Consider the following 12272-nt stretch of genomic DNA (forward strand, 5'->3'; position numbering starts at 1 on the left):
ATGAAATTTTAAGGAAAAAAACAAAACAAAACAAAAAATACATGACAGTGTTGTAAAGACCTAGGACTCTAGTTTTCTCTTAGACCTCCATATAGAGAAAACAAGGAAGAGGAAAACATAAGTATTTGAGATTGTCTAAATTTCTTCAACTCTTCATTTTATGGTTTAAAGTATTAATGTTGAACTTCAATTTCTTAACAGATTTTGATAAATACAGATACTTATTACCTTGGTATTTTATCATTTAAATTTCATTAAAGCCAATTAAGTATATGAGAAACACAAACAAATTAATACTAAGAATTATTCAGGCCCTGGCTGGTTTGGTTCAGCGGTTAGAGAGTCGGCCTGCGGTCCTGAGAGACCCGGGTTCGGTTCCCGCTAAGGGCGCGTACCTCGGTTGCAGTTTGTCCCCGGCCCTGGTCGGTCGTGCGGGTGGCAGCCACTCGATGTGTTCCTTTCACATCGATGTTTCTCTCTCTCTCTCTTTTCCTCTCTCTCCCTCCCACTCTACCTGAGCAAAAATGGAAAAATGTCCTCGGGTGAGGATAAAAAAAAAAAAAAAGAATTATTCAGGTCCAGCCAGGGTGGCTCAGTAGATTGAGCATTGTCCCATGGACTAAGAGTCCTGTTTTGAATGCCAGTCAGGACACATTCCAGGGTTGCAGGCTCGAACCCAGTAGGGGGCGTGCAGGAAGCAGATGATCAATGTTTCTATCTCACATCGATGTTTCTATCTCTCTCTCCCTTCTCTTCTCTCTACACTCTCTCCCTTCTCTTCTCTCTACAAAATCAAAAACATATTTTAAAAAAGAATTATTCAGATACTTCATAACTTTACCCAAAGAAAATTTCAGTGCAATAATTTCTTTTGATTAGTATACTTTTCCTAATGATGTATGGCTTCTACAAGAATCAGTTCATAAAAGACACCTGCACATCTGAGTTATAATACATATTATTATTATATTTACCTTACATCTGTTTACAACCCTACACCCCAACTATAGGTGGAGTAGTGATATCCTTTAAGTTTTTCTTATTACAAGCGTCCGCCTGCGGTCCGGAGAGACCCGGGTTCGGTTCCCGCTAAGGGCATGTACCTCGGTTGTGGTTTGTCCCCGGCCCTGGTTGGTCGTGCAGGTGGCAGCCACTCTATGTGTCCCTTTCACATCGATGTTTCCCTCTCTCTCTCTTCCTGTCTCTCCCTCCCACTCTGTCTGTACAAAAAATGGAAAAATGTCCTCGGGTGAGGATAAAAAAAAAAAAAAAAGTTTTTCTTATTATATAAAGTACAGGACAGTCAGAAAATTCAGGGCAAAAATCTGAATCCTTACATGGACAAAATGTGCTATGTCCATTCTTCCAATTTTGCATTCTCTGATTATTGCTTGAGCACTGAGGTGAAATAGACACTTTCTCTTGTGTTATATGGTACACTGTACCCAGAAATGTACTGAGAGATTTCCCCCCAAAACAAATACATTTATCAGGCATTCATCTTCCTGGTTGGATCTCAGCAGAAAAGGGCAATTGATTTATTTTTAGTGCCTATATGAGGTTGTATATGGTGGCTGAACTCAATTTAAACAGAGAAGCAATATGCCAGCTGAAATATTCTGACTTCCTTGCAAATAAGTGCATACATGTGGCCAAATTCTGGAAAATGAGATGTAAGTGGAAGTGGAATGCCAGATTCCCGAAGGCCTGCTTAATGGGAGCTGACCGAGCCAGTGCTGCTCTCCTGGAATGTGGATGTGATAGCTGGAGCTCCAGCAGCTCTTGGACCTTGAGATAATATTGAGGATAAGAACCATGTATAGTAGAGCCCCTGAGTTGTCCTATCAGTCCTGAACTACATATATCTGAATTTCTTTTTGCATAGGCCATTATTTTTTCCAATCTGTTAGTGGTAGACACATAGTTCTTAACTGATATGCTGTGTACCCTGAGATATTTCCATGTTTCTAATGAACTAACTGCATTGAGGCTGTTAACTGTATAATGGGACAGTCCCGACCCATTCTACTGTCACTTCTACAAGTGGCCACTGGTTTCCTTGGGTGAGAAGGCTATGAGAACTTGGTCTCTTCTCAGAGAGCTCATCTCTACTGGGGGCTCACTATTCTGAGCAGCAATACATCTTCACTTGAGAGTGGAGGATTGTAGAGTCCCCCCGACCCCCATGTCTCATTTGATTTTCTGCGCTATGCCTCTGTCTCTTTCAGCCCATTGAGTTGTCTCTAGACAGGCACTGTAAACTGCCATAGAAATGGCAGTATGGCTTGGCTGGGAACTCAGGGATGATGGTCTTTCAGGGCTCAGTGAGCCTTCTTCATCATGAGGCCTCTCCTTGCACCTGCTCCTCTCTCTCCTAAACTTTGAGAGGGAGTTGATTCTTCTATTTCCACTTTCTTCAGTGCCTCAGTTTGTTCTCTTCACAAAGTGCTAATTTTCCTAATTTTACCAAGTTTACACATTCTTGCTAATTAACACCAATAATTTTTCCTTCATCAATGTGATTTCCCCTTTGTTCAATACTGCCACTAACATTATTCCATATCTCTAATAGTCATCTACTATATATCTCCATACTTAATATATCTTTTAAATTTTCTACCTTCCTATGGAAGGAAGTTCATTTTTGCATTTCAAAGCTGGATGACAGATTAAAACTTATACAGTAGAATACATTTATTTTGAATGGGTCAATACAAAAAATTTTTGGTAGAAAGTAGTAGAAACTGAAGAGGGGGTGGGGGGGTGGGAAGAGATAAACCACAGAACTTATATGCATGTATGCATGACCAATGGACATGGACAACTAAGCCGGGGATGGGGCGGGGGTGGGGTAAAAAAGGTAAAATATCTGTAACAAAAAAATAAAAATAAATAAATAAATAAAAAGTAAATAAAAAATAAAAAGCTGTGGTACATATACACAATGGAGTACTATGCAGCGTTAAGAAAGAAAGATCTCTTATCCTTTGAGACGACATGGAGGGACCTGGAAAGTATTATCCTAAGTGAAATAAGCCAAGCAGAAAAAGACAAATACCACATGATCTCACTTATATATGGAATATAATGAACATAACAGTCTGAGGAATACAGTAGACCCAGAAACATGGAAGTAGGGCACAGACTGACATCCGTCAGAAGAGGGGGTGGGGGGGGTGGGAAGAGATAAACCACAGAACTTATATGCATGTATGCATGACCAATGGACATGGACAACTAAGCCGGGGACGGGGCGGGGGTGGGGTGGGAAGGGGGGTGCCAATGGGGTAAAAAAGGTAAAATATCTGTAACAAAAAAAATATAAATAAATAAATAAATAAATAAATAAATAAATAAATAAGAAAGTAGTAGAAACTCTTGGCTGCATTACAACAATCTTTTACTAAGAATTGGGTAGCCACTTACAGTTGTAATCCTAATTTGTTATATGATCAGGCATCTCCTAGGCTCTCCCAAAGCCTGTGATTGGAACAAAGTTTATGCTTGCTTACAAAAGTCTGGTGAACTTGTTCATGACTATTGTACTTCAAATTGTTTTCAAAAAAAAATTCTGGTTTTCCTTTAGATGTTGGTTCTACTCAACTGACTGAATTGAGATCTTTCGCTTTTAGTTAAATGGACCAGGATGGGACAGGAGACCATGTCCACTCTAGATTTGGCCAATTTGAAAAATCATCTTTCTCACACCCTACATGAGTCACCTGAAAGAAAAACTGCTAAAATTCTTAATTTTCAACTCTGGTAAATGAAGGTCCCTATACAAAACCAAAAACCTCATAGTTTCTGCTATTTCTGCAATGAACCAGGACATTGAAAAGAGGTTGTCACAAAGTTGAGTGCTTCAACCCCTTCAGCCTTCTAACTAGCCCTTCCAATGTCTTCCTTATTCCCAATGATGGGGCTCTGAGAAGCTACAGGGGCTCTTGCCAGTCCCTCTTAAAATGCTTGGAGAAATCACTCTCCAGATTAGGAATGAATCTGTGTCCTTATTGAGCCACACTCCCAGCACTCAACCCCGCTGCTATAAAGTAGCCCCTATATCTCAGAGTCCTTATAACAATTCAAATAGTGGGAACTTCTGAGAGATATTCACCCTTTTCTCCTTAGTTCCCCCACCTATATTCAGTTTTTAGGCTAAAACTTCTTAGAAAAGTAACATGTTGGAATTTCTTTCTCCCAAAAGGGTTCTAAGACCCCTCAGAACCTCTTCCCAGAATGAATCAAAAGCCCATAAATGCAGAAGACCTTCAAGGTATAAAGTCCATAATAGATTACAAGACTCAGGGCCTCATGATCTCTTGTACTAGTCCCTGTAATACTCCTATTTTAGCTGAGAGAAAACCCAGAGGCCAAAGGGTGCTTAACACAGGCCTGCACCCCAGCCAAGGGCAAAACTGCCCACATTTATATTGATAGTAGATATGCTCATGGTTATCCAACGTTGTGGAAGCAATGTGGCTTCATTACTTCCAGTGGAAATGGCCTGTACATTCAGGAATGATTGGATGCTATCCTTTGTTGTTGTTTATAAAGTTCCTTTAGTGTTTTTGTTTTTTTAATTGATTTGAGAGAGAGAGAGAGAGGAGAGGAGGGGTTGAGAGAGACGTCAAATTGTTGTTCCACTTACTCTGTACCGCAGGTCGACGCTCTAACCGCTGAGCCTTTTATTTTATTTTTTTATCCTCAACCGAGGACATTTTTCCATTTTTTGTTCAGATAGAGCGGGAGGGAGAGAGAGGAAGAGAGAGAGAGAGAAACATCGATGTGAAGGGACACATCGAGTGGCTGCCACCCGCACGACCAACCAGGGCCGGGGACAAACTGCAACCGAGGTACGTGCCCTTAGCGGGAACCGAACCCGGGTCTCTCTGTACCGCAGGTCGACGCTCTAACTGCTGAGCCAAACCGGCCAGGGCTGTTGTTCCACTTACTTATGCAACTGAGCTACCCAGCCGGGGATGGATGCTATACTTTTACTGGCTGCTTTAGCTATTATTAAGATCCCAGAACATTCTAAACTTGACTCTCTGGAAGCTAAGGGAAATCACCCTGCTGACATTTCTGCAAGGAATTCTGCCCTTAAAAGAAACAACAGCAGTCAAAACTGTCATGGTCTAGAGCAGCGGTTCTCAACCTGTGGGTTGCGACACGTTTGGGGGTTGAACGACCCTTTCACAGGGGTTGTCTAAGACATAACAGTAGCAAAATTACAGTTATGAAGTAGCAACATATATAATTTTATGGTTGGGGGGATCACCACAACATGAGGAACTGTATTAAAGGGTTGTGGCATCAGGAAGGTTGAGAACTACTGGTTTAGAGGGATATTTTCCTACATTGTTAACAGAAAAACTGGCTAGAGGAGCCCAACAATTGGCCTCAGAAAAGAAAAAAAAAAAAATTGGAAACCCAACAATTGTTGGTTTGACTAAAAGAGAAAGATCTGATTCAGGCCAAATTAACAACCTAGTTGTACTGAAGACTAAAATTCACATTCATAACTACTACACATGCATTAAATCCACTGGTCCACTGACACATGATAGTATTCATAAATCTATAGTGGGGGTAAAATGTTAATAAGGCTGCAAAAAGTGCCCACCTCACTTGTCCTGCTTGTCTCACGTACAACCCAGAGAAGTCTGTTTGCCCAGCTCCCAGATATTTTAAATTGACTAATGGACCATTTGAGGTTTGGCAAATGGATTTCATACAGCTTTCTCCATCTCACCGATATGAATATGTTTTAGTCATGATCTGTGTTTTTTCATTGGACTAAAGCTTTCCCTTGTAGAAAGTCTACTGACTCTTCTGTGGCTAAAGTCCTTTTGGAAAAGACTACCCCTGCCTGAGGAACCCCACTCTTGCACTTGAGAGTGAAGGGGGAATCCACGTTACTGGTCAAGGGCTTTGACAAGTCTGTGTTGTTTGGCTGGTTTTACAACACTTTCATTGTGCTTACCATCATCAATCCTCAGGTTTAGTTGAGCATACAGGATGATTAAAATTTAATTGGCAAAGTATGTAGAAACCCGCTAAATACTTTGGCCAAGCCCTGATTAGGTAGCTCAGTTGGTTAGAGCATCATCCCCATAGGCCAAGGTTGTGAGTTTGATTTTTGATTAGGATACATATAAAAATCAGCCAATAAATGCATAAATAAGTGGAATAAAAAAATGTTTATCTAAAACAATAAATAAATATATTGGCCAAAAGCACTGCTGTTGATGCTTCTAAATCTCAGATCCACCCTACTTGAAACTCAAATTCTTACCCTTTAAGATAGTCATGGGGTGCCCAAAGCACCTGGCCCCTGCCCCTTCTGATCCACAACTGATAAAAGGAGATATACTTCAATATTATAAAGACCTAATTGCTTCTATCAAAATTGTCCTTGTACAGCAATCTTTTCACAGTATTCTCAGGGAGATAAAGACCTTAAGCAACACACTTTGCAACTTGGAGATTAGGTGTATTGAAGAAGACAAATCCAGAAAGACCCTCTTCAACCTATCGGGTAGTGCTAACCAACCCTGGTGCCACCAAACTCCAGGAAATAGACCCCTGCATTTATTGGACACATCTAGAGAAAACACCTAACCCTGATTGTACCTGTGCACTATCTGGTGACCAGAAGGTGAAGATTTGAAATTCACAGAAGTCTCTATTTTATCTAGACTCAATCAGCAATACTTTCTGTGATGCTTTTGGAGAACAATCTTGATCAAAAAGGGGAAATGTGAAAAAATAATGAACAGAAATGGAGTTGGGAGGCTAGAATTCTAATGCACTTAATGTGCACTACTGACCCCAACAGGAAGAGATGTACCTTGCATCTCCAATAGGAAGTGATATTACTATACTACCTCTGCAGAAGAAAAGGTTCCTCCTTGCCCAGTACAGCTCAGCTAATGGAGACTGCCATAGTTAGCCACCAAAGTCACTATACTATGAACTTTCAATCTCCTCCAATGAACTCTGCTTACAACAGCCCTACCAAGTCCATAAAAGAGCATTACTCTCCTTTGTCTCTCTGGAATTACACATGGTTCACCATTAGACCACCAAAATTGCATTCTTTGTTGTTTCTGAATAAACTCATTGTGCTTAAGAAATATCTGTCACTTGGGGTGGTGAACACACAATACAGTGTACAGATGATGTCTTGTGGAACCGTGACCTGAAACCTGTATAATCTTGTTAACTAGTGTCACCCCAATAAATTCAATAAAGAGAAAAAAAATAGAAAAGAATGGATGTAATAGAAAAAAAGGATAAAAATGATAATCCATGTAGAGAGAACTATAAAAAAAAAAAAAAGAAATATCTGTCAACAGGACATATGGTTTAAAACTCAGAAGTGTCATGTGGCTACAAGTTGAAGGAGTTGCATATAACAGCACAGGGGTATTAAAGATCCGGGCAAAGATGAGTCCCTTCAAAGTTAAGTGCATTAAAATTAAAATCAAAGGCCCAGTCCGGTCAGTGTGGCTCAGTGGACTGAGCATTGTCCAATGGACTGAGAGGTCCCAGTTTGATTCCTGGTCAGGGCGCATGCCCAGGTTGTGGGCTTGATCCCCAGTGCGGGGCGTGCAGGAGGCAGCCAATCAATGTTCTCTCTCATTGATGTTTTTATCTCTACCCTTCTGTCTAACAAATCAATAAAAACATATTTAAAAAATAAAATAAAATAAAAGGCCTAAAGATGGAGTCCTTGGGAACTCTAATATTCAGGCAGAAGAAACACAATCAGAATGAAAAGGCAACCTACTTACTGAATTGGAGAAAATATTTGCAAACCATATTATCTGATAAAGGGTTAGTCTCAAAATATATAAGAAACTCCCATAACTCAACAGCAAAAACTATTAACCCATTAAAGGGCAAAGAACATGAATAGATCTTTGTCTAAGGAAGAAATACAAATGGGCAAATATGTTATTTGCAAATAGGCATAGGAAAATATGCTCAATGTGACAGATAATCAGGAAATGCCAACAAAAACCATCAGATACCACCTTATACCTGTCAGGATGGCTATTATCAAAACTGCAAGAGACAGTGTTGGCAAGGATCTGGAGAAATTAGACTCCTTGCACTCTGTTGGTATGAATGTAAAATGATACAGCTCTTATGAAAAACAGTATTCCTCAAAAAATTAAAAATACTACCACCATATGATTCAGCAATCCCACTTCTGGGTATTTAGCCAAAAGATTCAAAATCAGGATCTCAAAGAGGTATTAGCACTCCTGTTTGTTGCAGCACTATTCACAATAATCTAGATGTGGAAATAAAAGTCTACTGATAAAGAAAATGTGTGCCCTGGCCGGTTTGGCTCAGCAGTTAGAGCGTCAGCCTGTAGTCCTGAGAGACCCGGGTTTGGTTCCCGCTAAGGGCGCGTACCTTGGTTGCAGTTTGTCCCCGGCCCTGGTCGGTCGTGCGGGTGGCAGCCACTCGATGTGTTCCTTTCACATCGATGTTTCTCTCTCTCTCTCTGTTCCTCTCTCTCCCTCCCACTCTACCTGAACAAAAAATGGAAAAATGTCCTCGGGTGAGGATTAAAAAAAAAAAGAAAATGTGGTATATGCACATAATGGAATACTATTCAGCCCTATAAAAGGAAATTCACAATATGCGAAAACATGGATGACCCTTAAAAGTACTACACTAAGTGAAACAAGCTAGTCACAGAAAGTCAAATAGTGGATGATTCCACTTACATAAAGCATCTAAAACAGTCTAATTCAGCCCTGACTGCTGTGGTTCTGTTGGTTGGCCTCGTCCCGTGCACTGAAAGATTGCTGATTTGAATCCCAGTCAGGGAACATGCCAGGGTTTTGGGCTCGATCCCCGACAAGGGCTGTGCAAGAGGCAGCAGATGGATGTCTCCTTCTCACATCTATGTTTCTCTTTGTCTCCCTTCCTCTCCCTCTAAAAGTCAATAAAAAACGTTTAAAATAGTCCAATTCATAGAATCCAAAAATAGAATGGTAGTGATCAGGGCCTGGGCACCGGGGTGGGGGTGGGGGTGGGGAATGAAACTTACTAATCAATAGGCATAAAATTTCAGTTAAGCCACATGAGAAAGCCTAGAGCTCTGTACAACATTGTAACTATAGTCAACAACAATATAGTGTATATTTAAAATTTTGTTGAGGATACAGCTCATGTTAAGTGTGTGTGTGTGCATGAGAGAAGAGAGAAAGAGAGATGCAAAGGATTGAGACAGACAATCCAGAGGTCTGAGTCTTAAGAAGAAAGCTTCAATGGAGTTCTTAATATCACCATCAAGTCATAAAAAGTAGAAATGAAGAGTTCCAACTGTATTTGGCTACAGTATGAGCTATGATGACCTTAGTCCTTTCTGGAGTAATATAAGAGAAAGTCATATGCTAGTGGGGTAAATATGGGAAGGAAATATTAGTTGAGTGCAGCAAATTCTTTCAAACTTTGTTGAAATAATGGATTATCTTTGCTGTACTACTTTGTGGTATAATAAACTTCTAATGCATTCTTTAGGGAAGATTTAGCAGGGGCTAATAGTTTGCTTACTCCTAAAATAGACCTAAGAACCCTGAAAAACAAGGTAAAAAGAACATAAGTTTACCAAGTTTTTAAAAGGCGTATTCAATAAACAGTATTATAAAACTTTCAGTTGGCAAAACAAAAACAATTGAGTTGTTATACTGTGAAGGTGATGCTTATGTGATAGAGGTTTATCTTTGGACAAGAAAATCACTGGTAACTTGACAACTGACTAAAGATACATAGCTCAAACCAATCACTTAGTTGGGAAATTAGATGGTGAAGAAGTCAAAAGCCTCACTCAGGAAAGAATTGTTGGTCTCTTTATCACAGGAAATGTTTGGGAAAAAACACAACATCTAATAGAATATTGTGTTAGATGAATACATTTTTTTAAAAAAAACTGCATTGGTAGCCCAGCTGGAGTGGCTCTGTGGTTGAGCTGATATCAACCCATGCACCAAGTGGTCAGAGGTTTGATTCCTGGTCAGGGCACATGCCCGGGGTTGTGGGTTTGATCCCTGCTAGGGGATATGCAGAAGGCAGCTGATTGATGTTTCTCTCTCAAAAAAAAAAAATCAATAAAAACAAACATACAAAAAACAAAGAAACTGTTTTGGGTTGCTGTACTTATTTGAAATTAATACCATTATCCATATTAATATTTTGCCAAATAACAAAGTAATATAACTTTTCTTGTATTGTTTTTTTTTTTTTTTTTTTATCCTCACCCGAGGATATTTTTCCATTTTTTGTACAGATAGAGTGGGAAGGAGAGAGAGGACGGGAGAGAGAGAGAGAAACATCGATGTGAAGGGACACATCGAGTGGCTGCCACCCACGCGACCAACCAGGGCCGGGGACAAACTGCAACCGAAGTACGTGCCCTTAGCGGGAACCGAACCAGGGTCTCTCCGGACCGCAGGCCGACGCTCTAACCGCTGAGCCAAACTGGCCAGGGCTCTTGTATTGTTTTTACCTAACCTGTATTGATAGACTACTGAAGGGTACCTAAAAAAAAATCTTAAGAAGCAAATGAGCAGGGTTATGAACCAATTTCAATTTAAATGTCAACTGTTAGCTATAAAAATTTGAGAGTAAATCCTCAAGAAAACATTATTTGAAGTAGAGTTGTCCTAAGATAATGCACACAAACCAACATAGTCTATTTATTAAAAATATTTAATGCTGCCAAAAAGTATAAAAATACAGTAGGAATGGCAGTACAATACAAAGTAGTCTCTCCTAATTTATTTCTTTTACATCTTTCCACATTTCATACACGCATTAAAAAACTTAACAATACATCAAATTAGAGGGTTCTGCAAAGTCTTCTGCTGGTGGTGCTCTTCTTTCCCTGGATGTAAAGTTTACTTTGTAAACAGACAAATGTGAGGCAATCTATAGGTTTATCAAGCCTCACATTAGTTTCCGGAGTGGGCTTCAGGTCTTGCTTTGCACATCAATGGTTCAAAATTTATAGCTGCAGAATATTCTCAAGTCATGAATATTTAGGTGTCTGTCAATCTTGGCCTAAAACATAAAATAAGAAGTCATCTATTCAATTCGTATTTACCAAACACACAGACGTACATAGATATACACACAAACATAAAAGGACTAACAATGAACTAAAAAGGCAACCAAAAACATTCCAACATATCACATTCAACCATACTAAGTGCTTTACTGTTATCTTGGTAAAATTGCTTAAATGCTAGATTTTCAAACAGAATTGGTGGTGTGAGGTAGACTCATATTAAAGCACCATAACTCACAATGTTTTTTAAGAATTACTAACTATGAATTTTTTGGGTCTTTCTGTATTACTGAAGAAATGACCTCCAAGTGAGATACTGAACAGACACAGGTTTTTAAAAAATGTACCCACAACAGTTTAGCAAGATTTATCTATGTGCTAGACTTACCAATACTTTGGCATTCATTTAAAAAGTGTAACCCAATTTGGACAGCCACTGTATCATACTGCTAAAAATATTATGAATGTAATGTCTGAACATAAAGTTGGCTTATATCTTTAAATCATGGACTGTTGTTAGCAGCATGCTTTTTTGTCCTGAAGATAATACTAATGATTATAGCAATATAAATTGGTGATACAATTTAGTTACTATCAATATAAAAGAAAACACAGACATAAAGTAATTGATTTATTGTATTTTAATGCCAAAAAGTAAAAATAAATGAGAGTTTAAACAAGCAATATACAGATGAAATAACTATTTTAGGGGCAGTTAAATTTTTGATGTTATTTCACAATGTTTGCAAATGGCCAGACTTTTCAGATAAGTGGTATTTCCATTCTTCCCCCAACTTCTCTCACTACAAAAAAAAAACACCCCAAAATCTAAGTACTTGTCATTATTGTATCCCACATACATAAACAGGAAATATATGCCACATCCACATATTTATCCAAAATATTTAGTCAAAATACCATGAGTGGCCCTTCTCTTGACTACTGGCTTCTTCTACTGAAGGAAAGAAGAACAGTACCAAGCACCTTGGTGTTCTGAATACCTGCTTTCTCTGATTTTCCAACACTGACAGAGAAATGTGAGCTCATCAAGTAAACATTCTCATTAGATGTCTGTGGGTCACAAAAACTACTATGACTGCTTATTGCAGGGTTCAAGAGAACGCTGAACCCAAGTGGTTTAAGGAAAGGTACTATTGATTCTGACTGCTACAAAATACATATT

At 39.2% G+C, this 12272-nt stretch overlaps 1 protein-coding gene across 7 annotated transcripts in view; it reads right to left on the reverse strand.

The window, feature by feature from the left end:
• Positions 1–10714: 10714 nt before the first annotated feature.
• PTPN2 (protein tyrosine phosphatase non-receptor type 2) overlaps positions 10715–12272 on the reverse strand; it is a 124543-nt gene continuing 122985 nt past the window's right edge. For 5 of the 7 annotated variants that reach the window (XM_036244447.1, XM_036244448.1, XM_036244452.1 and 2 more), the window contains one exon: positions 10715–11082. In XM_036244447.1, the coding sequence (XP_036100340.1) occupies positions 11061–11082 (22 nt within the window). In that variant the 3' untranslated portion in view covers positions 10715–11060. The remainder of the gene's footprint in view (positions 11083–12272) is intronic. The other 2 variants (XM_036244449.1, XR_004957037.1) reach the window with 2 other exon arrangements.

This window comes from Molossus molossus, unplaced genomic scaffold (genome assembly GCF_014108415.1).
Source record: "Molossus molossus isolate mMolMol1 unplaced genomic scaffold, mMolMol1.p scaffold_m16_p_6, whole genome shotgun sequence".
NCBI lineage: Eukaryota > Metazoa > Chordata > Mammalia > Chiroptera > Molossidae > Molossus > Molossus molossus.